Source organism: Hordeum vulgare, chromosome 3H, assembly GCF_904849725.1.
Source record: "Hordeum vulgare subsp. vulgare chromosome 3H, MorexV3_pseudomolecules_assembly, whole genome shotgun sequence".
In the NCBI taxonomy this organism is placed as follows: Eukaryota; Viridiplantae; Streptophyta; class Magnoliopsida; order Poales; family Poaceae; genus Hordeum; species Hordeum vulgare.
Genome location: NC_058520.1, coordinates 54,985,106 through 55,010,269, shown reverse-complemented (window position 1 = coordinate 55,010,269; position 25,164 = coordinate 54,985,106). Strand labels below are relative to the sequence as shown.

Genomic DNA, 25,164 nt, shown 5'->3' with positions numbered 1-25,164 from the left:
GTTTCAAGAGAAATGGCAAAGGCAAGAAGGGTAACTCCAAGAAGAGTGGCAAGCTTGTTGCCAATCCGATGAAGAAACCCAAGGCTGGACCTAAGCCTGAAACAGAGTGTTATTATTGCAAGGGACTGGGTCACTGGAAGCCCAACTACCCCAAGTATTTGGCTGATAAGAAGGCGGCCAAGAAAAAATCAGGTTTATTCGATATACATGTTATTGATGTGTATTTAACCAACTCTCGTAGTAGTGCCTGGGTATTCGATACTGGTTCTGTTGCTCATATTTGCAACTCGAAGCAGGAACTGCGGAATAAACGAAGGCTGACTAAGGATGAAGTGACGATGCGCGTGGGAAATGGTTCCAAGGTTGATGCAATCACCGTCGGCATAGTTTCACTTCAGTTACCATCAACATTAGTTATGAACTTAAATAATTGTTATTTAGTGCATGCGTTAAGCATGAACATTATATTTGGATCTTGTTTATTGCAAGATGGTTACTTATTTAAGTCAGAGAATAATGGTTGTTCTATTTCTATGAGTAATATCTTTTATGGTCATGCACCCAATGTGAGAGGATTGTTCATATTGAATCTTGATAGCGATGATACACATATACATAAGATTGAGACCAAAAGATGGAGAGTTAACAATGATAGCGCCATGTTTTTGTGGCACTGCCGCTTAGGTCATATTGGGGTAAAGTGCATGAAGAAACTCCATTCTGATGGACTTTTGGAGTCACTGGACTATGAATCACTTGACACATGCGAACCATGCCTCATGGGCAAGATGACTAAGACTCCATTCTCCGGAACAATAGAGCGTGCAAGTGACTTGTTGGAAATCATACATACCGATGTGTGCGGTCCGTTGAGTGTAGAGGCGTGCGGCGGATATCATTATTTTCTCACCTTCACTAACGATTTCAGTAGGTATGGATATATATACTTGAGGAAGCACAAGTCTGAGACATTTGAGAAGTTCAAGCAATTTCAGAGTGAAGTTGAAAATCATCGTAACAAGAAGATCAAGTTCCTATGTTCTGATCATGGGGGTGAATATCTGAGTTTCGAGTTTGGTGCTCACTTAAGACAATGTGGAATTGTTTCACAGTTGACACCGCCTGGAACACCACATCGCAATGGTGTGTCCGAACGTCGTAATCGTACTTTGTTAGAAATGGTGCGATCTATGATGTCTCTTACCGATTTGCCATTATCGTTTTGGGGTTATGCATTAGAGACACCTGCATTCACTTTAAATAGGACACCATCAAAATCCGTTGAGACGACACCATACGAACTGTGGTATGGCAAAAGACCGAAGTTGTCGTTTCTTAAAGTTTGGGGATGTGATGCTTATGTCAAAAAGCTTCAGCCTGAAAAGCTGGAACCCAAAGCGGAAAAGTGTGTCTTCATAGGTTACCCAAAGGAGACAGTTGGGTACACCTTCTATCTCAAATCTGAGGGCATAGTGTTTGTTGCTAAAAACAGAGCTTTTCTTGAGAAGGAGTTTCTCTCGAAAGAATTGTGTGGGAGGAAGATAGAACTTGATGAGGTTATCGAACCTCTAGTCCCTCTAGATGGTGGCGTAGGGCAAGGGGAAACCCATGTCGAAGCGACACCGATTGAGGAGGAAGTTAATGATGATGATCATGAAACTTCAGATCAAGTTCCTATCGGACCTCGCAGGTCGACAAGATCACATACTACTCGTGAGTGGTACGGTAATCCTGTCTTATCAATCATGTTGTTAGACAACAATGAACCTGCGAATTATGAAGAAGCAATGGTGGACTCGGATTCCAACAAATGGCTGGAGGCCATGAAGTTCGAGATAAGATCTATGTATAATAACAAAGTGTGGACTTTGGAAGTATTACCTGAAGGCCGCAAGGCTATTCAGAACAAATGGATCTTTAAGAAGAAGATGGACGCGGACGGTAATGTGACCGTTTATAAAGCTCGACTTGTGGCGAAGGGTTTTTCAAAGTTCAAGGAGTTGGCTACAATCAGACGTTCTCACCGGTAGCGATGCTTAAGTCCGTCCGAATCATGTTAGCAATAGCTGCATTTTTTGATTATGGAATCTGGCAGATGGATGTCAAAACGGCGTTCCTTAATGGTATTCTTAAGGAAGAGTTGTATATGATGCAACTCGAAGGTTTTGTCGATCCAAATAATGCGAACAAAGTATGCAAGCTCCAGCGATCCATTTATGGACTAGTGGAATAAGTGCTTTGGTGAGGTGATCAAAGCATCTCGGAGTTGGAATAAGTGCTTTGGTGAGGTGATCAAAGCATTTGGGTTTATACAAGTGGTTGGAGAATCTTGCTTTTACAAGAAAGTGAGTGGGAGCTCTGTGGCGTTTCTAATATTATATGTGGATGACATATTGCTGATTAGAAACAACATGGAGTTTTTGGAGAGCGTAAATGATTACTTGAATAAAGTTTTCTCTATGAAGGACCTAGGAGAAGCTGCTTACATTCTAGGCATTAAGATCTATAGGGATAGATCGAGACGCCTGATAGGACTTTCAGAAAGCACATACCTTGATAAAGTTTTGAAGAAGTTCAAAATGGAACAGTCCAAGAAAGGGTTCTTGCCAGTGTTACAAGGTATAAAATTGAGTAAGACTCAGTGCCCAACAACTGCGGAAGATAGAGAACAAATGACTTCCGTCCCCTATGCTTCAGCCATAGGTTCTATAATGTATGCAATGTTGTGCACTAGACCAGACGACAGTTTGGCCATAAGTATGGTAGGCAGGTTTCAGAGTAATCCACGAGTGGATCACTGGACGACGGTCAAGAATATTCTGAAGTACCTGAAAAGGACTAAGGAAATGTTTCTCGTTTATGGAGGTGCCGAAGAGCTCGTCGTAAAGGGTTACGTCGACGCAAGCTTTGACACTCATCCGGATTACTCTAAGTCTCAAACCGGATACATATTTATTCTTAATGGGGGTGCGATAAGCTGGTGCAAATCCAAGCAAAGTGTCATAGAAGATTCTACATGTGAAGCGGGGTACATGGCTGCCTCGAAGGCAACAAAGGAGGGTGTCTGGATGAAGCAGTTCATGACGGATCTTGGAGTTGTGCCAAGCACACTAAATCCAATAACTCTGTTCTGTGACAACACTGGTGCCATTGCTTTAGCAAAGGAACCAAGGTTTCACAAGAAGACCAGGCACATCAAACGACGCTTCAACCTCATCCGCGACTACGTCGAAGGAGAGGACGCAAATATTTGCAAAGTGCACACGGATCTGAATGTAGCAGACCCTCTGACTAAACATCTTCCACGGGCAAAACATGATCAACACCAAAACTGTATGGGTGTTAGATTTATTACAATGTAAATCGCATGGCGATGTGAGGACTAGATTATTGACTCTAGTGCAAGTGGGAGACTGTTGGAAATATGCCCTAGAGGCAATAATAAAATAGTTATTATTATATTTCCTGTTACAAGATAATCGTTTATTATCCATGCTATAATTGTATTGAATGAATACATAGATACATGTGTGGATACATAGACAAAACAATGTACCTAGCAAGCCTCTAGTTGGCTAGCTAGTTGATCAATGATATTCAAGGTTTTCTGACTATATGCAAGTGTTTTCACTTGATAACTGGATCACATCATTAGGAGAATCATGTGATGGACTAGACCCAAACTATGAACGTAGCATATTGATCGTGTCATTTTGTTACCATTGTTTTCTGTGTGTCAAGTATTTATTCCTATGACCATGAGATCATATAACTCACTCGCACTGGAGGAATACCTTGTGTGTATCAAATGTCACAACTAAGTGGGTGACTATAAAGGTACTCTATAGGTATCTCCGAAGGTGTCCGTTGAGTTAGTATGGATCAAGACTGGGATTTGTCACTCCGTGTGACGGAGAGGTATCTCAGGGCCCACTCGGTAATACAACATCACACACAAGCCTTGCAAGCAATGTGACTAAGTGTAAGTCACGGGATCTTGTATTATGTAATGAGTAAAAAGACTTGCCGGTAACGAGATTGAAATAGATATGCGGATACCAACGATCGAATCTCGGGCAAGTAACATATCGAAGGACAAAGGGAATGACATACGGGATTATATGAATCCTTGACACTGAGGTTCAACCAATAAGATCTTCGGAGAATATGTAGGATCCAATATGGGCATCCAGGTCCCGCTATTGGATATTGACCGAGGGGTGTCTCGGGTCATGTGTGCATAGTTCTTGAACCCGCAGGGTCTGCACACTTAAGGTTCGATGATGTTTTAGTATAGTTGAGTTATATGTGTGGTTACCGAATGTTGTTCGGAGTCCCGGATGAGATCGCGTATGTCATGAGGGTTTCTGGAATGGTTTGGAAACGAAGATTGATATATAGGATGGTTTCTTTTGGTCATCGGAAAGTTTCGGGCATTTCCGAAAGTGTACTAGGAGTGACGAATGGGTTCCAGGTGTTTACCGGGAGGGGCCCACCCACCCGGGAGTGAGTCCAAGGCCTTAGGGTGGCGCACCAAGTCCTTAGTGGGCTAGGGCGCCACAAGTAAATATACCAAAAGAAAGAAGAAGAAGAAAGTAAAGAGGGAGGTGGGAAGGAAGAGAAGGACTCCTCCTTCCCAAACCGAATTGGAGGAGGAGTCCTCCTCCACCCCTTCAGTCGGCGCACCCTTGGGGCCCTTGTGTCCCAAGGCTATCCCTTCCCCTCCTCCTATATATATTGGTGGTTTAGGGCTTTTTGAGACACAACTTTGCCACGTGCAACTCAAGCCTATTCCACATAGTTTTTCCTCTAGATCGGATTTCTGCGGAGCTCGGGAGGAGCCTTGCAGGAATAGATCATCACCACCACTGGAGCGCCGTCATGCTGCCGGAGAACTCATCTACTTCTCCATCTTGCTTGCTGGATCAAGAAGGCCGAGATCATCATCGAGGTGTACGTGTGTTGAACGCGGAGGTGTCGTCCGTTCGGCGCTAGATCGGAACGGATCGTGGGACGGATCGTGGGACGACGGCGATTTGAATCACGAAGCTGTACCACTACATCAACCGCGTTTCTTAAATATTCCCGCTTAGCGATCTACAAGGGTACGTAGATCTAATCTCCTCTCGTAGAAGGACATCACCATGATAGGTCTTCGTGTGCGTAGGAATTTTTTTTGTTTCCCATGCAACGTTCCACAACACCTCAGAGGACATTGTCATGATAAGCGGCCTTCCTCTCAATGGCGATGCTGTTACGGGTCATGTCAATGTAGCTAACTGGCGACAGCGGGTTGGCGTTTTAATTGGTGTTGACCCCCCTCCCCCTCTGCCACGCAAGCATGTTGGCTCAAAAGTGAAGCATTCCTGGTTAAAAGAAGTGACAGGAGCACCTTGCCCTGTGAATGCCGATGAGATTGTTGTGCAGCAGTATGCTCGGGCCTATATTTGGTATGTACTAACCAAAGTAGTCTTCACAGACACAACCGGTAACTCGGGCCTCTCGATGTATTTGGAGCCCCTTAGGAACTGGGATATTCAGTTTAGCTGGGGTTCAGCAGCACTAGCATACTTGTATCGTCGGGTGAGAGCTATCTACATACATTTATTTTTAATTTGTCATGCATCACACATTGCTAACATTTATATTTAATTGCAGTTGGACCAGGCGTCAACGAGGACAGGAGAGACATCTTCATTGTGTGGGTTTGTGTGGAGCCTCTTTGTGTGGGTGTGGGAGCGGTTGCCGGTTGGACGGCCCATGTTAAAGAACCCCGATAAGCCAAACCCCAATCCACATGAAGGGCTTCATGATGAAGATCCATATCATCGCCCACAGTTGCCTATCATTGGGATCAGGTGTCTGTTTACACAGGAAGCTCTCATGTGCGATACAAGTGCTATGTGAACGAGCTAGACACCTTAACTGCTGAGCAGGTACCAACATGTCAGTTCCTTCTATTGTAGGTTTTTTGACGACCATATGAGAACGTGTACCTAACATCTCAGCTCGTCCTATTGTTGTAGGTTTTATGGCGGCCTTATGAGGAAGATCGTGAGTACGACCTCAACCAGATGTGCACGCGTGATAATAATATTTGGAGGTCTAGGTGTCCAATGATATGCTTTTACGTTGTCGAGTATCACTTTGTAGACCGTGTTGCCAGACAATTTGGGAAACGACAGGGTATTCCAACTGAGGAGAACAAGAGTGTAATCACAAATCTGCATTGGTGAGCCAAAATGTCTACGAGATTTGTACTATAGCATTGTGAAAGTCTATGTTTGCCAATGGTTTAAATCATGCATCGTTTGTAGGTTCAGTCGAAGGAGCAATCATGATATATCGGATTGGGTGAACAAACACCATCACTCGATAGCATTGTGGAATCAGAGAGAGACGTTAGTTGAGTCAGAGAATAGACCCCACAATGATTCAGCCTACAAGAAATATCTTGTGTGGTATGGGGAGCATTACCGGTTGAAGCTTAAGCCCGGTTGGAATAGGGAAGAGTGGTCCCAGTTGGTGTCAGAAGATCCATCGGCTGCAGAAGGGTATCATGCCTTCAACATGGTTGTGCGAGAGACCGGAGGGATTCAAGTTGACTATGCACCCATGCATGACGAGGTGGTAAGTGAATGAATCAGAACCAACCAGCATTACATTGTATTTTTCAATTCTGAATGTTTGTTGTGTTTATGAATTGAAGGGCAGATAGTTCCTTATGTGTGTGAACGATGCTAATGTAGCACTAAGTCACCCCCACGAGGTGCATTATCTGAGAGAACTCTTAGGACCACAATGGAGGTATGACCATGTTTACAAATGTTTGTCTTAATGGATTAGTTATTTGCGTCTAACATAGTGTTTTGTGTTGTCTCAGAAGTTTAAGGCAAGGTTCCACAAGTGGGCAGCTGCGCTTTCTTGCCACGGTGCTCAGTCCGTGGACGTGTTTACAACTGGTACTAGCCGCTCCTCTAGAGCTCGCCATCGTCATCTAACCATCGATGACATAGAAGAAGAGGAACAAATAGAAGAGGAGATGGCACATGAGCATGAGGTAGATGTTGATGCTCCACAACCGTCACAGTCCAGGAAAAAGAAGACACCATGTGCGGCGAGAAAGAAGAGATTAAATTCTCGGATTTGTAGTCCGGAGTATAATCGTAAGCTTTTTCCTAAGGGGATGCGGTATATGGAAGAAGAGGAAGACGAGGAAGAGGAAGAGGAGGAAGATATAGAAGAGGAAGAGGAAGAGGGAGAAGAGGAGTCTAGCAAAGAAGAGGAGGAGGAAGTGGCTACAAGAAAGGGGAAAGCCACAAAGAGAGGAAGAAGGAAGTGAAGTGAAGTGCCATTGATATGTTATCTTTAATTTGTGAACCTGTTGTGAAGTGAACTTGTCGTGTAGTGAACACCTATGTTATCTTGAATTTGTGAACTTATCACGTAGTGAACACCTTATGTTATCTTGAATTCGTGAATTTGCCGTGAAATGAAATGAAGTGCACCTGTTATGTTATCTTTAATTTGTGTATTTGTTATGAATGATAAGGATTACATAGTTCAAATGATAAATATTATATAGTTCAAATGATAAAGATTACATAGTTCAAATGATAAAGATTACATAACAGGCTGATGGATACATGTCATTCTAGTTCCAAATGACAAAGATTACATAGGCTCATTGTCGTTAGGTCCATGATTGCAACAAATGACATCATTTCTTTCTTTGACCCATGCCCAACGAGAAGCCTGCTTCGGCAGTGGCGAAAAAGGTTGCCTCACTAACCAATCAATGACCTGGCCATGGTTGTGAATGTTAAACTTCTCATGTTCTTCCCTTGTTGCACACAATGCAACTTGATTGCAAGATCACGTCGACAATCTTTTTCCCTCTTATTCAGCTTCTTGATCTCGCTCTCCTTTTTGTCGATTATTATTTTCGCAACGTCCTTACAAAAACAGTAGTTTGAAAAGGCTCTACACGCCGCATTCAATGCATCAACGGCTGCCACCCAGTAGGGCATTTTTTCCTCAATAAATTCCCGTTCACGCTTCACCGCCGCCTCAGCAGAAACCTCAACGTAAATGAACGGTCTCATCCTGCATTTCAGAGAATGACTACTCAATATACACTAACTATGCATTTAGTGGAAAGTTTAAGCTAGGGTTTCTCTAAGATGTAAATAATGTAAGATGTAAAATGTTGCATAATAAGAAGATTTAACAAAAAAATTGGATGAATCGGAGGATAATACTACAAGGAACAAAGTTACGGAAAGATTTATGTTAGGGAATCACCTTCTCGCGAGGATTCGATGGGGGTCTTGAGGGGAAGGAGATAGGAGGAGAGCAGAAATGAAGCAGCAAGCTCGGGGTGAATGGTAGGGGAAAGTGAGTGTGGTGGGACCCACACCAACACTCCACCACATAGACAAGCAGGGTTCAACCAAGTTGTTGAAAGTGAGCACGTTGTTGAAACATTCAACCAAGTTGCTCGTCATGTCGCCATACCGCCTTCCCCCATAATCATGAGCCCGTGCCCACTTGTGCTTCTCGCTGAAATTCCTGGTTAAGAATTCTTTTCCCCCGTCGTTCACCACTGCAAATAGTTTGTTGTACCGAGCATCAAAATCTTGGGTGGTGAAGGCCATGCATACATGGGTAAGGTATTTACTTAACTCCTTGCTCTTACATGCCCAGTAAAAGTTGGCCACGAAATGCCTCAAGCACCATCTGTGGTGAAGCTTTGGACAGCCTGGAATAACAATGTCCACTGCCTTGAGTATGCCATGGTGCCGGTCCGATATGATGCATACCTCCCTATCAACAATCACCTTCTGCCTCACATGACGCATGAACCACTCCCAGTTGTCTTGGTGCTCGGAAGGCACCAAAGAAAATGCAACCGGCAACACATTGTCGTTCGACGAGTGGGCCATCGCTAACTAGTGTGCCCTTGTATTTGCCGGTCAAGAAGGTGTCATCTACAGACAAGACCGGACGACAATGCTTAAATGCTTCCACACATTGTCCATAACTCCAGAAGGCACGATGGAACAATCAGTGGTTATCATCTACGACATGATACATGTCCGGGTTCCTATATGCAATTGCTCCCAACAATCCGGGGAGCTGGTTGTATGCTTCTTCGTAACCACCATACAACATCCTAATAGCATTTCCCTTGGACCTCCATGCCTTCCCATACTTGACTTCATAACATATAGTTTTTTCGCTGTCCTCGTGAGAAACCTCACTTCGACAGTGGGATCAACAACTATGTCTTTCATAATTTTGTATCCGAAGTATTCGGACGTGAGTTTACGGTGTGTCGTACGATCACGTTTCTTTGGTGGTTTGTAAAAATGAGTGGGAACACAACTTCTTAACACCCACTCTCCGGTTTCTCCTAACTTTCTTGCACGAACCTTCCATGGGCATCCTTCATCTCCTTTCTCACACTTCACGGTGAACCGCAAATTTATGTTGGAGTGCTCAACATAAAGTGGCTTGTGGTTCCGAATACCATAGTGAGACAACCAAACCTTCATGTCATCCAAAGTGAGAAACTTCACTCCTTTCTTCAAATAAGCGTTCTCGTCCTCATCCTCATCCCTTGGTTCGCCTGGATCAGGGCAAGGTGTTGGGTCAATCACCGTGTTTCTCATGCCACCATCAACTACGACTTTATGAGCGAGGTTGAGATCTCGAAACACGCGCGTTCTTTTTTCCAAGCCGGTCAACTCGAAGTGAATTTGGTTTTCCTCCTTCGTGAATCCATCCTCGTCCAATTCTTCCTGAGGACCTTCATCATCTGAGTCATACCCATATAGATGCCTAAAAGGTAACTCATGATCCATATCCTTTTGCGCTATGTACGCATCCAAGTTACCAACATCAATACCATGAAACCCTTCCTCTACTTCATCCAAATCAACATCATCATCACCAACATCACCATCCTCTTTAATTATTTTCTCATGAGCAATCACATCAACTTCATTTGCTTGGCTAGTTGGTGGTTGGCTACAAGCATTATATCCATACAAATCAACCTCGTATTCTTGGCTAGTTGGTGGTTGGCTATAAGCATTGGAGGCATCAATCACAATCCTATCCTCAACAAAAGGCACACTTCTCCTCTCGATCATTGGGGAAGACACGGGTCGGTTCAAGTCAATTGCAAACCGCGGAGCTTCAACCTTGGTGGCAAACCGTTCAAGTGACTTGTCTTCTGGTAGGGAAACTTTTTCCTTGTACACATCCCAATGCTAGCTAGAGGTTATAGACATACTTTTCAAGCGAGATTTGGCTCCAACTCCAACATCATACCTTTCTATTAACTTAACACCATCATTGGGGGTCCATCCACTATAAGACATGTCTCACTTTTGCAACAAACTCATGATAGCTAGGACTTGTATCGAAAACAATTGCTTCCTCATCCGCATCAGCATTTTTAGTCAAAAATGCCTCCTTGTCCATATAATGAACATTAACAAGTCTCCCCATCTAAAGACACCATGAATGAATTAAACACATCAATGACAATTGTGGGTTGTGTAAATTATTTAAGATACACTAATGACATTACCCTAAACACTAATTAACCCTAAACTAAAAAAATTCTACTCATGAAGCTAATATTTATAGCTACAACAAGCTCATCCATATTACCAGCTATAAAACAAGCTAACCCTAACTATAAAACAAGCTAACCCTAAAAGACACCAAAAGTAGGAGAAAAGACATGAACTAGGGTTTCTCCAAGATTTCAAAAATCTATGCAAATAAAAAGATTTAAGCAAAAACAAATTGGATGAATCAAATGAGATTACCACAAGCAACAAGGTGATGGAAAGATCCACCGAAGAAAACAACCTTTTGGAGAGGATTTGAGAGGGGGTTGAGGTTTAGAGAGAGGGGGAAATGAGAGTAGAAGGAGAAAGCTCGGGCTGGATTGGGGAGAGTGAGTGGGGTCGGTCCCACCCACTCTCCCATGGGTTGTGTAAGTTACCCGAGCCAGACGCCAGGGTGCCTGACGTTTGGGTCTGGGGACCAGACGCCATGGCCCCTGGCGTCTGGCCCCTTTGCCACGTCAGCTGGTCAACGACGGAACGGATCGAGCGGGCCCCTACCAGACGCCATGGTCCCTGGCATCTCCCATGCAACCCAGACACATGGAAGTTGACGTCACCTAAAGAGGTTAGATTTTTTTTCAAACAGAGATCAAATCTGGGTTTTCTTTGTCCAAAAGGTCAAAACACAAAAAAATACCTCATTAGCCGCTCGTAAGACGATGGAGTGCATGTCACAAGCTCCTGTGGGCATTAGCCGGTGTGTATCTGTTAGGATTTAAACTAATTATAGTAATTAAGGAATAATCCTCACTTGTACAGAACCGCTTCGTGCGGGTTGCTAGTCAACCGACGCGACGGCGGTTTTCCCACGACCCCCACGAGCGGACGCATCCGTTCGTGGCAATGGTTCCATATGTACTTAATCCTCATGGATCATCAATGGAAAGATAGTTCGATCAAATCATTACTAAACATTTTATCATCACTTGTCTGTGCCGAGAGCACGCATAGGCACATTACGCCGGCGACAATCGCCGGGAAAGGATTGAGACAGGAAGAAAGGGAAAGGTGAGAGATGCCTCGTGGTCTTTTGTCCTTGTTCCCGCGCCTTGTTCATGACGGCGGTCGACGTCTTGAGAGCGGCCGTCGCCGCCATGGTGTGGGCGGGCTACGCCGCCACAACCGCAACACCCATGATCTTCGTCGGTTCCGAGGCCGCCGGGCTGGTTTCCGTCTCTATGGACGGCGTCGCCATGGACCAAGGCTTGGACACGCCGCCCAAGGCCTTGGTGCTCACTTTGGTGCCGGGCCTTCTGGTGCTTCGCCTGAACCGTCCATGCCGGCGGCGGCACCGCTCCCGGCCTAGATTCTTGCCGGACCGGCTGCTCCGAACCTGTACGCGGACGAAGTACTCGAACCTGTGGTCGGAGCAATGGACGTCGACGCCGTTGAGCCGGAACTTGCAGGGCCTCCACCACCACATCCATGCCGAGTGCACGGATGGGGGCCATGCCCGACCCCGTCGTCATATCCTCCACTGGACTACGAGGTCCAGTAGGAGGTCGAGCCCGCGCCACCGGCGCTGCCTGCGGAGCCCGCACAGCCGGACTCGCCGCGCCTTCCATCACCGACTCCGGCGCACGAGACAGTGGCCGTTGGGGCTTCTGCAGCAAGCTTCGGGCTGGGGATGCACCTGCCCTCGGCGGTTGGTGCACGCGCCATGAACGCGGACACTGGCGCCTCTTCGTCGAGCGCTAGCCTCGGGCTGCGCCTCCCCACGCGGGTTGCTGCGCTTGGGGACGTCTTCGACAACAGGGAGAGCACCTCCACCGACCCCTCGGCGCCCCGTCGCTGGCACATAGTGCCACGCGCCGTGCTGCAGCACGCCGGCCGTCGGCCGGGACGATGGAGCCCGGTGAACCTTGGGCTGGCTAATGGCCACTCCAATGGAGTTGCTCCCGGGACGCACCTGCCTGGAGGGTCTTCTTCAGAGGAGGAAGAGGATGCCGCGTCGGGGCCTTCTTCTCCGCATTGGTGAGGCACCACCGGTGGCGGAGGTTGGTGGTGCTGGTGAAGAAAGCTTGCTGCTCGCGCTGGATCTGAATCGGGATGGATTTGTGGATGAGAACGACATGTCCTGGCTCCCTTATCCTCCCATTTTTTCCGGTGCGTACAGCTATGCAAAAGGCAGCATGCAGAGCCCTAGTGGCGTGCGTACATGCGGCATGCAAAGCCTCTCGTGGCATGCGTACGCCACAAGCGGCATGCACAGCCTCTCGTGGCATGCGTACAAGCGGCATGCTGTGCCTAGTTGCCTCCCATGCTATACGAAAAAAAGAAAAAAAAGGAACGAAAAGCAAGTGTCATTGCTACGAGTAGTAGCCTGCATGTCTTGGCAGATTTATCATTTTTTCTTTTTCGTTTTCTTTTCTGATTAGCTTCTAGCTTTCAGTTTTTGTACATATGTGTTTGTTAGTATTTTCTAACATAGTATTATGTAATATCTGCTTATTGAAATGTCAACATGTGTATGTGTGCAATCTTTAATTGCTACATGTTGATTATGCTTGAAAATTATATGACTACTTTCAGTTTTTGCACATATTTTATGGATTGCATCTAATGCAATGTATGCTTTGTTCACGACTGTGAGGTCTACGCCACATGGTGATTACCTTCAAAGTGTTTTAAATAACACAAGGTTGTACAAAGTACCATGAGATTAAGGTGTGCACTACTTGATAGTGCTTACCTCAAAGCGAAAATGAAATCACACATATTATGGCATGAAAATCGCCATACGAGTGTCTACGCCACTTCATGGTGATTACCTCTGTGTGTTCTACAAAACAAAGATCTACGCCATCTCATGGTGATTATCTTTTGTAGACAGTCATATTTTGGGTCGTTTAGGCTTTTCCTAGACCTTTATATTTAATCAAGCATTTTATTTTACACACAATTAATTTACATGAGTGTAAATTAATGCGCATGATATTTTTCATGCAGGATATGACTGACATATCCAAGAAGGAATTTGTTGAGCTTGTCATTGATGGCAGAAATTATCTGACCTGGGCCATGGATGTCAAGATTAACTTGGCGGCCAGGAATCTGATCAGCACTATAACCACACCTACTCAAGGTACTCCTGCTATCGCAGATACGGCAAAGCATGCTTCTTTGCACTTCATTCGACACCACCTTGATCCTGCTCTGAAAAAAGAGTATATGATGGAGGAAAATCCTCTATCATTGTGGAACTCCTTAAAGGAGCGTTATGATCAACAAAGGTCGGTGATGTTGCCTGAAGCGCAAAGAGAATGGGCACTTATACGTTTCGAGGATTTTAAGTCTGTTGCAGCGTACAATTATGTTGTGCATCAAATCAACTCTAAGTTGAGATTCTGCAATAGTGCAGTTTCGGATGCGGATCTCATTGAAAAGAAACTCTCTACTTTCCATCCTAATATGAGGATTCTTGATGAACAACATCGTCAACAGAAATACAAGAAGCATTCTGAGTTGATATATGCACTCCTTCAGGGAGAAAAACACAGTGAAATTCTCGATAAGAATAATATGTCCCGTCCAACGGGAACACTACCGCTGCCTGAAGCACATTTTAATTCTCAGAATACTCAGAAGTCCCGTGGTACCAAAAGGAACCATAGGAAGTTTAAAGGAAGTGGAGACGCAATGAGAATCAGAATAGCAATGGAGTACAAAAGAGTAAGAATCATTTTAAGAAAAATGATAAGGGTAGCAGCTCTCAAGCTTGCTACAAATGTGGTTGTAGTACTCATCATGCAAGGAAATGTACTACTTCAAAGCATTTGGTGACGTTGTATCAGCAATCAATTGGCAAGGGAAAGAAGGCTCAAGGGAACCAGTACGAAGCTCACTTCACTGGTCCAATGATTGAAAGTTCTCAAGACGTTCACCAGAACGATGTTCATCACAACATGGAGAACCAAGATCAGGCTCAGCAAAAAGAAGGACCACCACTTAATGTTGATGACATGTTGGTGGATTTCACTTCTACTAATGACATATATGGAGATATGCTTTGATCTTCCAATAATGTCATAAGTGTTGTGATGATGTCCTTAGTTATATTGTGTGTTGTAAAATAATTATGTCCTCAGACATATGGTATTGTAATAGTTATGTCCTTAAACATAATGTATTATAATTTGTAAGCAGACATACATAGTATGTAATATATGTGTTAATTCTATATGAGATTGGATAAATAATGAATTTTATTCTTTTACTCTATAGAAAACTTCGAGAAACAATCCAATGGAGGAGGAAATTTGTTTAGTGGACACTGGTGCCTCTAACACAATTCTACGGGAGGTTAAATACTTCCAAAGTCTCAAAAAGAGTAAGGGAAGTGTTATGACAATTGGTGGTCATGACACGGTAATTGTTGGTTCTGGTCAAGCAACATTTACCCTCTCGAATGGTACAAACTTGAAATCCAGGAGGCTTTATTGTATCCGGATTCAACTCGTACCCTGTTGAGTTTTAAGGATATCCACATGAATGGCTACCACATTGAAACTCATGAAGACAATGCGGTTGAAAGCCTGCTCATAACTCAGCAGAAGGGATCCGATAAGGAAACCCCTGAGAGATTGCCTGCTCTATCTTCTGGACTGTATTACACATACATCAAGCCAGAGCAACATTTTGCATACAAAATAATTTTTCAGAATCTTGACAAGTTCAAGATATGGCATGATCGCCTGGGTCATCCTGGTGTGGGGGTGATGAGAAAAATTATTGATGGTTCAACTGGACACAACATAACGGTTGCTAATTTCCCCAAATCCTCGGATTTCGTATGCACTGCATGTGCAACTGGGAAATTAATCACAAGACCTTCATATCTGAAGATCAAGAATAAACCACTTAATTTTCTTGAACGCATTCAAGGAGATATATGTGGTCCAATTCAACCGTTATCGGGACCATTTACATATTTTATGGTGCTCATTGATGCACCAACAAGATGGTCCAATGTGTGTTTATTATCAACAAGGAACCATGCTTTTGCAAAGCTGATTGCTCAAATCATTAAACTGAGGGCAAATCATCCTGAACACAGGATAAAATCCATCAGAATGGATAATGCTGCTGAATTTAGTTCACGAGCATTCAATGATTACTGCCTAGCCTTGGGCATAACTCTGGAGCATTCTGTACCATATGTACACACACAAAATGGTCTTGCGGAATCACTCATCAAGAGGATCAAGTTGATAGCAAGACCACTCCTACAGAATTGTAATCTTCCAACTTCTTGTTAGGGACATGCGGTATTGCATGCCGCAGAGTTGATACAAATTCGACCAACTGCATATCATACAGCCTCCCCGCTGCAGTTAGTACGTGGAAATCAACCAAATATTTCCCATCTTCGAAGATTCGGTTGCGCTGTGTACGTACCGATATCATCACCTCAGCGTACATCGATGGGTCCACATAGAAAAATGGGGATCTATGTGGGGTACAATTCTCCGTCGACTATAAAGTACGTGGAGCCTCTAACAGGGGACCTATTTACAGCCCGGTACACTGATTGTATCTTCGATGAGGACAATTTTTCGGCATTAGGGGGAGAAAAGAACCACAAAAAATGCCGGGAAATAGATTGGAATGTTAAACGCATTCAGTCCTTAGATCCACGTACAAATGAATCTGCACTAGAAGTTCAGAAGATTATTAATTTGCAAAATATTGCAAATAATCTGCCAGATGCATTTACTGATTATGAAGGTGTCACTAAATCCCATGTTCCCGCTATGAATGTTCCAGAGAGAGTTGAGATATCTCATAAGACCACTCAACCGCCCAAGAGGGGGAGAAAACTGGATAAAAAGGACAGGGCTTCTCAGAAGCGTCCGCAGGAAGTGAGGATCCCTTCAATTGTAAATGTAGTTCAACCACAAGTTGATATTCAACCTAGTGTTGAAAGACACCTAAAGGATGTTATGCATCCAGAACCCAGCACAACTGTGCACACAAATATTGGTGCTGGGACATCGGTACACCTTGACTCGATTGTTGTGGGAAATCACAATGAGTCAGAAGGTATTGATGATATTTCCATCAACTATGTTGAATCAGGAGAATCATTCAACAGAAAGACTACAACTATCGACATATTTTTCGCCACAAATATTGCAGATGACCTGGCATTGGATCGTGAACCTAAGTCCATGGCAGGGTGTATGAAACGCTCAGACTGGTCCAATTGAAAGGTTGCAATAGAGGACGAATTGCGCTCGCTTTCCAAGAGAGGGGTATTTACTGCAGTAATACCTACTCCTCCTAATGCTTTCCCCGTGGGGGCAAAATGGGTTTTTGTTCGTAAAAGGAACGAAAACAATGAGGTGGTGAGATATAAAGCGAGGCTTGTAGCACAAGGGTTTACACAGAGACCCGACATCGATTATGATGAAACATATTCTCTTGTGATGAGTGGAATCACGTACCGATACTTGATATCACTGGCAGTGCAAATGAATTTGTATATCCAATTGATGGATGTTGTGACTGCATATTTATATGGGTCACTTAAGACATATATCTATATGAAAGTTCCCGAGGGACTGAAGATTCCGGATCCAAAAGCTAGCCGCAACATGTATTGCGTAAAGCTCTGAAGTCGTTATACGGCTTGAAACAGACAGGTAGAATGTGGTATAACCGACTAAGTGAGTTCCTTCTGGAGAAGGGTTACTCAAACAACAATGATTGCCCATGTGTGTTCATCAAGAAATCCACTGATGGATTTTGTATAATTTCCGTGTATGTTGATGACTTGAACATCATTGGAACTACACGTGAAATACATGAGGCAAGTAATCATCTCAAGACGGAATTTGAGATGAAAGATTTGGGTAAAACCAAATTTTGTCTTGGTTTGCAACTTGAACATTTTTCTTCAGGAATACTTCTTCATTAGTCTGCTTACATCCAAAAGATACTAGAAAAGTTCAATATGGATAAAGCATACCCATCAAAAACACCTATGGTCGTCAGGTCGCTTGACAGAGACAAGGACCCATTTAGGCCTAAGAGGTGATGATGAAGAGATATTGGGACCAGAGTTTCCATATCTTAGTGCCATTGGTGCACTAATGTATCTAGCAAACTGCACTAGACCTGATATAGCATTTGCAGTTAATTTACTGGCTAGATACAGTGCATCACCAACAAAAAGGCATTGGGTTGGTGTGAAGAATATTTTCAGATATCTTCAAGGCACCAAAGATCTTGGTTTATTCTATCAGAAAAATCAAGAGAGAACCATGGTGGGGTATTGCGATGCTGGATACTTGTCAGATCCCCATGATGCCAGATCGCAGACTGGTTTTGTCTTCTTACATGGAGGTACGACCTTCTCTTGGAAGTCAACAAAGCAAACCTTAATGGCAACGTCCACCGATCGTTCTGAGATAATTGCTTTATTCGAAATATCACGTGAATGTGTATGGCTTCGCAGAATGATGAACTTTGTCCAAAGTTCAAGTGGGATTGGTTCGGTAAAATCACCCACTATTATCTACGAAGATAATGCTGCTTGCATTGCACAAATGCAAACGGGTTATATTAAGAGCAATATTACAAAGCATATTTCTCCTAAATTATTTTATCCCCATGATCTGCAAGAGAAAGGGGAGATAAGTATTTTGCAAACGAAGTCATGCGATAATCTCGCTGATCTATTTACTAAGTCTTTACCAAGTTCTTTGTTCCATAAGTACGTAAATGGAATTGGTATGAGACGGCTTTGAGACTTGCAAAATTCAGGGGGAGAAATCTTATAGGATATAACCTGTTAAGATCATGAGATCTTTTGTATTGCACTCTTTTCCTTTGTGAGTTTTACTCATAGTTTCTCACGAAAGGTTTTTAATGAGGCAATATCAATGCAAGCATGGACGATATATGTCATTTTCTCCTTATTTTCCCACTAGGTTTTAGAAGGAGTTTTTCATGGCATATTGTATGTTTTTCTTCTCAATTTTTCCCACAGGGTTTTGGAGGAGAACATTTCAAAGATGATCGGTCTCAAGGACAAGCGAGGATTAGGGGGAGTGTTAGGATTTAAACTAATTATAGTAATTAAGGAATAATCCTCACTTGTACAGAACCGCTTCGTGCGGGTTGCTAGTCAACCGACGCGACGACGGTTTTCCCGCGACCCCCACGAGCGGACGCATCCGTTCGTGGCGACGGTTTCATATGTATTTAGGGTCTGTTTGATTGAAGATTAATTTTACCAAGCCAAAGTGTGGCAAGCCATCAAAGTGTGGCAAGCCACAAAGTGTGGCTGAAAAAACGAATGCCAAACTTTGGCAAAAGTTGGCAATTTTTTTAACTCTATGACAAATGGGCCATAGGGACAATAAAGTGTTGCAAACCAAAGTGTGGCAAAAACCAAACATATGCCAACTAAACTGTGACTGCCAAATTTTGGTTTGACAAAGTGTGGCTGGGAACCAAACATACCCTTAATCCTCACGAATCATCAATGAAAAGATAGTTGGATCAAATCATTACTAAACAGTATCTAATCGATGGTGTGTTATTTTTTCTTGAGCGAAACGCTCGATGGGCCTGAAGGAGAGCCATTGGCCCATGGGTTTCTGCATGACAAAAAAGAGAGCAAATAAATGTTGGGCTTTCGCTGCCACACCGGCCAGGCCACTGCATCAACCAAACGAGGTTTCTTCTGGCGCCGCACGCCCGCTCCGCCGCCGCCGCAAGAGTCCATCGCGCGGGAAAATTTCCCAGGCTCCCCGCCACTTCGCTCCACTACCCAAATCCAAGCACCATCCCCACCAAGATCTGCCAAATCCAAGCCCCCTAGCCATGGCTACCGTCGCCGCCGCCGCCCCCGAGCACATCGAGGCGATGGAGCAAGTTGAAGGGGAGGAGCGGGCGGCTGGAGACGCCGCGGCGGCCACCGATGACGTCGACGTGCCCACCGAGGCGATGAAGCAAGTTGACGGGGATGAGGCGGCAGCCACAGCCGCCGCTGACGATGATGCCGACGAGGCGATGGAGGAAGTTGGAGGGGATGAGGCGGCGGCGACGACAGCAGCCCCTGACGACGATGCCGCCGAGCCGATGGAGGAAGGTGAAGGGGAAAAGGCGGCGGGGATCGACGCGGAGGAGGAGACGGCGGAAATCGACGCGGAGGAGGAGGCGGCAGAGATCGACGCGGAGGAGGAAGCGGATGCTAGCGCGGAGGCGCACATGGAGGCATCGGAGCAGGTGGACGAGGAGGAGCGGGAGGAGGTCCACGCGGTGGCGGAGGAGGAGGAAGCGGAGGCCCAGCCGCTGCAGACGGCGCTCCCGTTGGGCAGGGTGAAGAGGATCATGCGGGTCGACAGCGAGGTAAAGAAGGTGACCGCCGAGGCGTCGCTGCTCATTGCCGCGGCCACCGAGCTCTTCCTCGGCACCCTCGCCGCCGGCGCACACACTGCTGCCTCCCAAGGTGGCCGGCGGACGGTGCGCGCCGCGCACGTCCGGGCCGCGGTCCGCGCGCACCGCCCCACCGCCGACTTCCTCCTCGACTGCCTTCCTGCTGCCGCGGAGGCGGCGCCTCGCGTCGCCCGCTCCGGATCCGATGGCGCCGCCGCCGCCGTCGCTGAAGCAGCAGTGCGCAAGCCGCTGCCACGTGGGACCCGCCGCATCGACGGATTCTTCCAGAAGGTCACTTAGAGTTGTCTCTCTCCGTGTTGTTTATGAACTGCTGCTCCAAGTGGTTAAAATGTATTCCTACCCTGCCATGTGATGGAAGTGGAACCTCTGAACTTTATCTATCTAAGTATGCAGTTGTCTTTAACCTTACAAATTGCCCATTTCTTGCAAGGATCTGATATGCCATCATATCTTTATTCATGCTTCTGTAGTGTGAATTTCGCAGTCATTTTTCTTGAGCATTAATATGTTTTAGGGCCTGTCTAGAACACATCAACAATTTCGTATGCTGCTAAGAGTAAGAGTGCTACCATCTAAATCTGCAAAATTAAGACTGCTAGTACTAAATTCATACTTGGTGGTTATTACAGAGTACACACCACAGTTTTTTGGTGGTTCACTGGGGTCCATCCCTTTGTTACAGACCTGCTAACAAGAGAAACTGAGCAGGAAATGGCAGTCCATCTATTGCTGCCTATATTTATTGCTCTGCAGTGATTTGGTTTATATGTAGTTATTCAGCAGTTATTCGGCTGATGAACACTGTCATAAGAGTGCACCAACAAGGTTGCCCTTAGGTGATGTCTCTGGTTAGGAAGTCAAGACGTGTCGGTCTGATGCAAACAAGTAGCTGGTTTCCCTCTTGCCACAGGACATACTGGCATCACGAAATTTACATGAGTGTAATCCCACACAATTTGGGTGTTTGCATCGGAAACGAATCAATCAACATATAAGGATTGGGATCAGTTTCAAGGATTACAGAAATGCTCTGCTCCTAGTTGCAGTTAGTTGGGGTCTAAAGAGGATTATAACCAGTCTTAAGAAAACAAGTTTAGAATTAGAAACTGCAAAAATTAAATGGTTATATGCGTATAAGCGCATATAAAGTTGTAATGGGTCAAAGTTGATTTTATATAATGGGTATATATTCGAACATGTCAACATGGCCTATCTGATGTGTTAATTAAGTGTATATTGACAGGTATAGAATGTCTAGTTCAGAAATTAGATGCTGAAGAAAGCTGTTTGTGACTCTGTGGTAGAAGACTAATAATATGACCTCCAGAATTATAGCAGTTATATCAGGACATATGAATGTTGTGAATCACTACATCCTAAACGCTCGGGAACTGGTTACCTATCCCACGGGAAAGACACTCATATGCAGTTTCTGTATATATCAATAACAGCCGTGCATTTGACATTGGTGAGGCAAAGGTGAAGCCTAAATTGCTGCATGCCTTCTTCCCTCTGCATCTCATAACTTTGTTCAACCATGGTCTCCTTCTGGAGTTTTCTTCTGTCCTACCCTGAGGTTTTCCTAGCCATTGCTTGCTTCTTCTGCCTCTCCCTCTTCCGCCTTGTCCGACACTGCCACAAGAGTGACCTCCCGGTGAACTGGCCTGTTATTGGGATGCTTCCCTTCCTCGTGAGAAATCTGTACCAAATTCATGACAGTGGCACCGATATGCTCCGCGAGGCAGGATGCACCTTCAGGATTATTGGCCCGTGGTTCCTCAACATGAGCTTCTTAGCGACCTGTGACCCAGCCACTGTCAACCACTGCTTCAACACCAACTTCAACAACTACCCAAAAGGCAGTGAGTTCGCCGAGATGTTTGACATCCTAGGTGAGGGCCTCCTTGTGGCAGACTCTGACTCCTGGGAGTACCAGCGCCGTGTGGCGATGCAAATCTTTGGTAGCCGTGACTTCCGGTCCTTCTCCATGTCCACCATCACGAGGAAGGCCAGCACAGTCTTATTACCCTTCCTTGACCACATGGCTAAGCACGGCTCACAGGTTGAGCTGGAAGGTGTCTTCATGAGGTTCTCACTTGATGTCTCATACTCCACTGTGTTTGCAACTGACCTTGATTGCTTGTCTGTGTCTCGCCCGATCCCTGCGTTTGGCAAAGCCACAAAGGAAGTGGAGGAGGGAATGCTGTTCAGGCATGTCGTTCCACCAAGTTTGTGGAAGCTCTTGAGAATGCTCAAAGTCGGCAGCGAGAAGAAGATGGCGGATGCAAGGGTGGTGATCGACAAATTCATCTATGAGGAAATTGCAAAGCGGAAGGCACAAGCAAACAAGGAATGCCAGGGAGATGTGCTGTCCATGTACATGAACTGGCCCATGGATCCCAGCATGAGTGAGCAGCAGAAGACCCTGTTCCTGCGCGACACAGTGGTGGGGTTCATCTTTGCTGGGAAGGACCTCGTTGCCGTCACACTCACGTGGTTCTTCTACATGATGTGCAAGCACCCGCATGTTGAGGCGAAGATCCTTGAGGAGATCAAGGCCCTGCAGAGCACCACATGGCCAGGGAACCTCTCTGTCTTTGAGTGTGACATGCTCCGGCCTGCTATTTACCTGCAAGCTGCACTCCTTGAGACACTCAGGTGACATACCCCTTTCACCTTGTCTAGTTCTTCCCAACCAGCTGACTAACCCATCTGTTTTAGGCTAACTCATGCTGTGCATGTGTTGTAGGCTCTTCCCGGCGACCCCGTTCGAGGAGAAGGAGGCCCTCAGCGATGATATCCTCCCAGATGGAACCATGGTGAGCAAGGGCACAAGGATCGTCTTCTCGCTCTATGCCATGGGGAGGATCGAAGGGATATGGGGCAAGGATTGCACAGAATTCAGACCAGAGAGGTGGGTCTCGAAGAGCGGGCGCCTTCGGCATGAGCCGAGCTACAAGTTCCTGTCCTTCAATTCCGGGCCCAGGAGCTGCCTGGGGAAGGATCTTGGCCTCAGCAACATGAAGATTGCAGCTGCTTCCATCATATACAACTTCAAGGTCGAGCTGGTGGAAGGCCATGCCGTGATGCCCGAGAGCGCTGTGATACTTCACACACGGAACGGGATGATGGTTCGGCTCAAGAGAAGGGAGCTGGCAGCTGCTTGATTGTTACTTCTATATCTGCTTTCTTACTTTGTTTGGTTATTTATGCGTATGGAACACAACTAAATGCAGCATCCATGAGATGGAGTGGAATAACTAAAGGTAAATCTGTTTGTAGTGTTGAGATTGTCACCATGTAACAAGCTATCTGTTCGTAGTGTTGGAATTGTCACCATGTCATGGGAACAAAAAATCATTTACAGTGATTGGTTGTGTGATGATCTTTTGAGTTATTTTTAGTGTAAAATTGTATGCATGTTACTTATAAATACATACTGTATCTTATTTGCATCTGCCTATCAACAGCCCTTCTGTCCCGTTGAGGGCCCTCCTTGTGAAATTGAGTAAGAAAATCAATTCTTGGACCTGGACCTGATGAGTTCTGTTCAGTTATTATGTTTTGTTGCAGCGGCTATTTTTGTTTACATGCTTATTATAAATAGAAGACGCCCATTTTTGTTTCAGCGGCTATTCATTGAATGATCATATGTTTTCTCCGCTTTTAAACGTTGCATTGGCTTGCCCCTGCTCATGTTTTCCCAAAAGTTGATGGTTAAGAGTGGTTACTGAATACAGTTACATTGAAGTTTCTATAGTGAAAGAAGGTGAAGCTCCTGCAGTGAGGAGTTTAATTTCGTCTCTGTTAAACCAGAACAGATTTCCATTTGGAATGATCCATCCAAAGTTCACAAGCAGTGTGTCATTTTGTACTAAAAAAGAAAATGCTCTGCAAAAAAGTAGAAGGGACTGTAGATGGAGAAATTAGGATGATCGACATGAACGACAGCATTTTCCCTAAAAAAAGGTGCTCCCTGTAGGGAGGTCCTATGCGTCGCTCACTGCGGCACGGTGTCAACCATTCACACAGAGACGAACAAACTGATGATCGAAATGGGCCGGCCCAATTGCGTGAAAACACACAAGTTACAGCGTCCGGTTTTTGGACCCTTCTAGAAGGTTCCTATCCGGTTTTGGCAACCTTCTACAAGGATCTTAAACTAGTATTTATAGGGTTTTTTCTGTTTCTTTTTGTTTTTAAAATTTATTAATTTAATTTGTTTCTTTTTTATTTTATTTATTTTTCTTTTTTCGATTCTTTTTCTCCTTTTCTTTTTCAGTTTTTACACTATTTGTTTTATTTACCTTTTCTTCTGTTTCTTGTTCTTCAGAACTAAAAAAATTCAAAATTTCGAAAAATGTTCAGAAGTTACAAAAATGTGCAGTTTTTTTAAAAACTAATTATTTTGAGAATGAGACTATTTTTTAAAACATTTTCGACCATTCTTTTGGAAAATGTTCATCTTTTCAAAAAATGTACCTTTTCGCAAACGGGAACATTTTTTGAAAAGTTGTGCAGTTTTTTAATACGAGATTTTTTTTGGAAACACGAACATTTCTGAAAAATTGTGAATAATTATTCAAACAGGACCATTAATTCAACTTATGTACACTTTTTGAAATGGAACATTTTTTGAACTTACGTACATTTTTTGAAAAGGAAAACCTTTTTTAGAAAATTAAGAACATTTTCTAAAATCTCCGAACATTTTGAAATCACGAATATTTTCAGAATTGGTGAACAAAATTTGAACAAGTTTTCGATTTGTGAAAAAATTCAAAAACAAAAGATTTTTCGTAAAACAGGATTTTTTTATACAAATGTGAAAACAATAACATTCTGACCTAGCTTATTTTTTTGTTTGAAATAATTCTAGTAATTGTTTTTCTATTTTTTCAAATTCTAGAAGAAATTTCAAATACCGGAATATTTTCCAATTTCCGGAATATTTTTTCAAATTTTGGGACTTTCTTTACAATAAAACCCAGTATATGTTATCGAAGCGTTAAAGCGAGAATTCACATCTGTAAAAGATTCCCACATTCCGTGAGATTCGTTGCCTACCAAAGAAAGGTGCAAATAAGCCACATTTTTTCCCGAATTCCGA

The 25,164-nt window shown here is 44.4% G+C and overlaps 3 protein-coding genes across 3 annotated transcripts; 2 read left to right on the top strand and 1 right to left on the bottom strand.

Moving 5' to 3' along the window:
• Window positions 1-11,535: 11,535 nt before the first annotated feature.
• LOC123439506 lies at window positions 11,536-12,624 on the bottom strand. The gene has a single exon (XM_045116220.1). It carries the CDS (start codon window positions 12,209-12,211, stop codon window positions 11,603-11,605), a length of 609 nt encoding a protein of 202 aa, XP_044972155.1. The 5' UTR covers window positions 12,212-12,624; the 3' UTR covers window positions 11,536-11,602.
• A 6,578-nt stretch (window positions 12,625-19,202) lies between these two features.
• LOC123442951 (nucleolin) lies at window positions 19,203-20,462 on the top strand. Its single transcript, XM_045119145.1, has one exon. It carries the CDS (start codon window positions 19,218-19,220, stop codon window positions 20,331-20,333), a length of 1,116 nt encoding a protein of 371 aa, XP_044975080.1. The 5' UTR covers window positions 19,203-19,217; the 3' UTR covers window positions 20,334-20,462.
• Window positions 20,463-21,193: 731 nt separating this feature from the next.
• Window positions 21,194-23,436, top strand: LOC123442950 (noroxomaritidine synthase-like). Its single transcript, XM_045119144.1, has 2 exons — window positions 21,194-22,712; window positions 22,804-23,436. Exons 1-2 carry the CDS (start codon window positions 21,592-21,594, stop codon window positions 23,219-23,221), a joined length of 1,539 nt encoding a protein of 512 aa, XP_044975079.1. The 5' UTR covers window positions 21,194-21,591; the 3' UTR covers window positions 23,222-23,436.
• The last annotated feature ends 1,728 nt before the right edge of the window (window positions 23,437-25,164 follow it).